General features: G+C 52.9%; 1 protein-coding gene across 1 annotated transcript in view; it reads right to left on the reverse strand.

Annotated features, from left to right (window-relative positions):
- The window catches only part of LOC103757650 (kelch-like protein 10), an 8,099-nt gene that overhangs the window by 1,108 nt on the left and 5,274 nt on the right, over positions 1–1,717 (reverse strand). Inside the window, 3 exon segments of the mRNA XM_029965457.1 lie at positions 1–30; positions 484–1,098; positions 1,192–1,644. The exon segment at positions 1–30 is cut by the window's left edge and continues 18 nt beyond it. Coding sequence (XP_029821317.1) covers positions 1–30; positions 484–1,098; positions 1,192–1,644 — 1,098 coding nt within the window.

A 1,717-nucleotide genomic window follows, 5' to 3' on the forward strand; every position in this document is an offset into this window, starting at 1 on the left:
ATCACCATCAAAGCCACCACAGATGTACACCTGGAGACAGGAGAGAGAGGAAAGTGCCAGGGGAGCAGTTAGACCATTGGTGAGACAGTCTGTTGGAGAGAAAATGAATGGTGTGGCTGGATTTTTGGGGTGTCTTGTTTTGTTTTAGGAGGGGAATGAGAATGTCATCCTGAGTTTGAAGTAGCAGCACTACAGGGAGTTGAAGCCAGCAGGATTTAGACCCTTAATTTCCCAAGCTGCATGAAGCAGACAGGTCTGGTATTGTACCTTTGGCCAGGAAAAGGGCTGGCGGGCACCAGGTGGGCTGCTGGGGGGCAGCAGCTCCAGAAGAGTTTTCACACTCCTGGTCACATCTCTGCCACACGAGGGAGATGCTGTTTTATATCTCTAGGTCCAGGATTTAATGAATTGTTACAAATCCAGTGAAGGTTTATGTGAACTTTCTTCATGTTGCAACTCTCCATCCTCTCCCCATCCGTTTACCTTTCCGTTCAGCGTGGTCGCGTTGGCGTCGCTCCTCCGCTCGTGCATGGGGGTGATCAGGGTCCACTGGTTGGTGTCTGGGTCGTAGCGCTCCGCTGTGTTGAGCTCTATGTACCCGTCAAACCCTCCCATGGCGTAGATGAAGTTGTCCACGACGGTGACGCTGACATAGCGGCGCCGTGAGTGCATGGGTGCCACCTGCTGCCACGCCTTCTGGAGTGGGTCAAACCGCTTGACAATGTCTAAATAATCTGTGCCATCAAATCCGCCCATGACGTAGACGTAGCCTTTCAAATACACCGAGCCGTGGTAGGCAACAGGGCTCTCTTGCTCCCAGGGGATGTTCAGCCACTTGTCGGTGCGGCCATCGTAGGTCTCGATGGTGCTGGTGGCACTGCCCCCGCTCCAGCCCCCGATGGCAAAGAGGATGGGGTAGGGCAGGCGCGGCCGGGTGAGTGGGTTGGCGTTGGCTGAGGCGCTCTGGCCATCTGAGTTCAGGTCGTAGATTTCTGACAGGGCACTGATGATATCTTTGCACCCGGCATTGTCCTTCACGTACTCGTGAGCTTTGACGTTGTTCATGAAGTAGTCAGATGGTAGGAGTGCCAGTCGAACCTGGAACATGCAAGGAAGAGGTTAGAATACTAATGCTGATGGTTTCCCCCTTGGCAGCCTTTGGGGACAGCTTCAAAGCTGTGCTGCACCCACCTTGCTCAGCAAGCAGGCGATGTACTGCCTCCTGTTCTGCGGGTCGTGAGCAATCCACCTCAGCACAGCCTCAAACACGGCTTCTTCTCTCTTCACGTTGAGCTCGTCCTTCTCGATGATGTGTGCCAGCTCCTCAGCAGAGAGGGCTAGGAACTCCTCGGACACCTGGGACACCTCCTCAAAGTGGTGCAGGATGTACACACAGGCGGCTGTGCGCAGGTCGGGGCAGTAGTAATAGTCAGTGAACCTGCAGATGCCAATGCAGTTCTCAAAGCACAGCCTAGAAATGAGGAACTCGCAGCACAGGTTGACAATGTCCATGAAGTTGAACTGGTCTGCTGCAACCAGCAAACTCTCAACGTTGTCCTCCATGATCGGTACTGTCCCAGTGTAGGCGTAATTGATGATGAGACCCATAATTTCAGCTGAAACACCGGGGATTTGATAGACCATCTGTAGCAGTACGTTCGGATACATGTCCAGAATAAAGACAAGTGCCAAAAAATACTCAAGCACACAAAATATC

This window comes from Manacus vitellinus, unplaced genomic scaffold, assembly GCF_001715985.3.
Source record: "Manacus vitellinus isolate BGI_N305 unplaced genomic scaffold, ASM171598v3 scaffold_9_pilon, whole genome shotgun sequence".
NCBI classification, from domain to species: domain Eukaryota; kingdom Metazoa; phylum Chordata; class Aves; order Passeriformes; family Pipridae; genus Manacus; species Manacus vitellinus.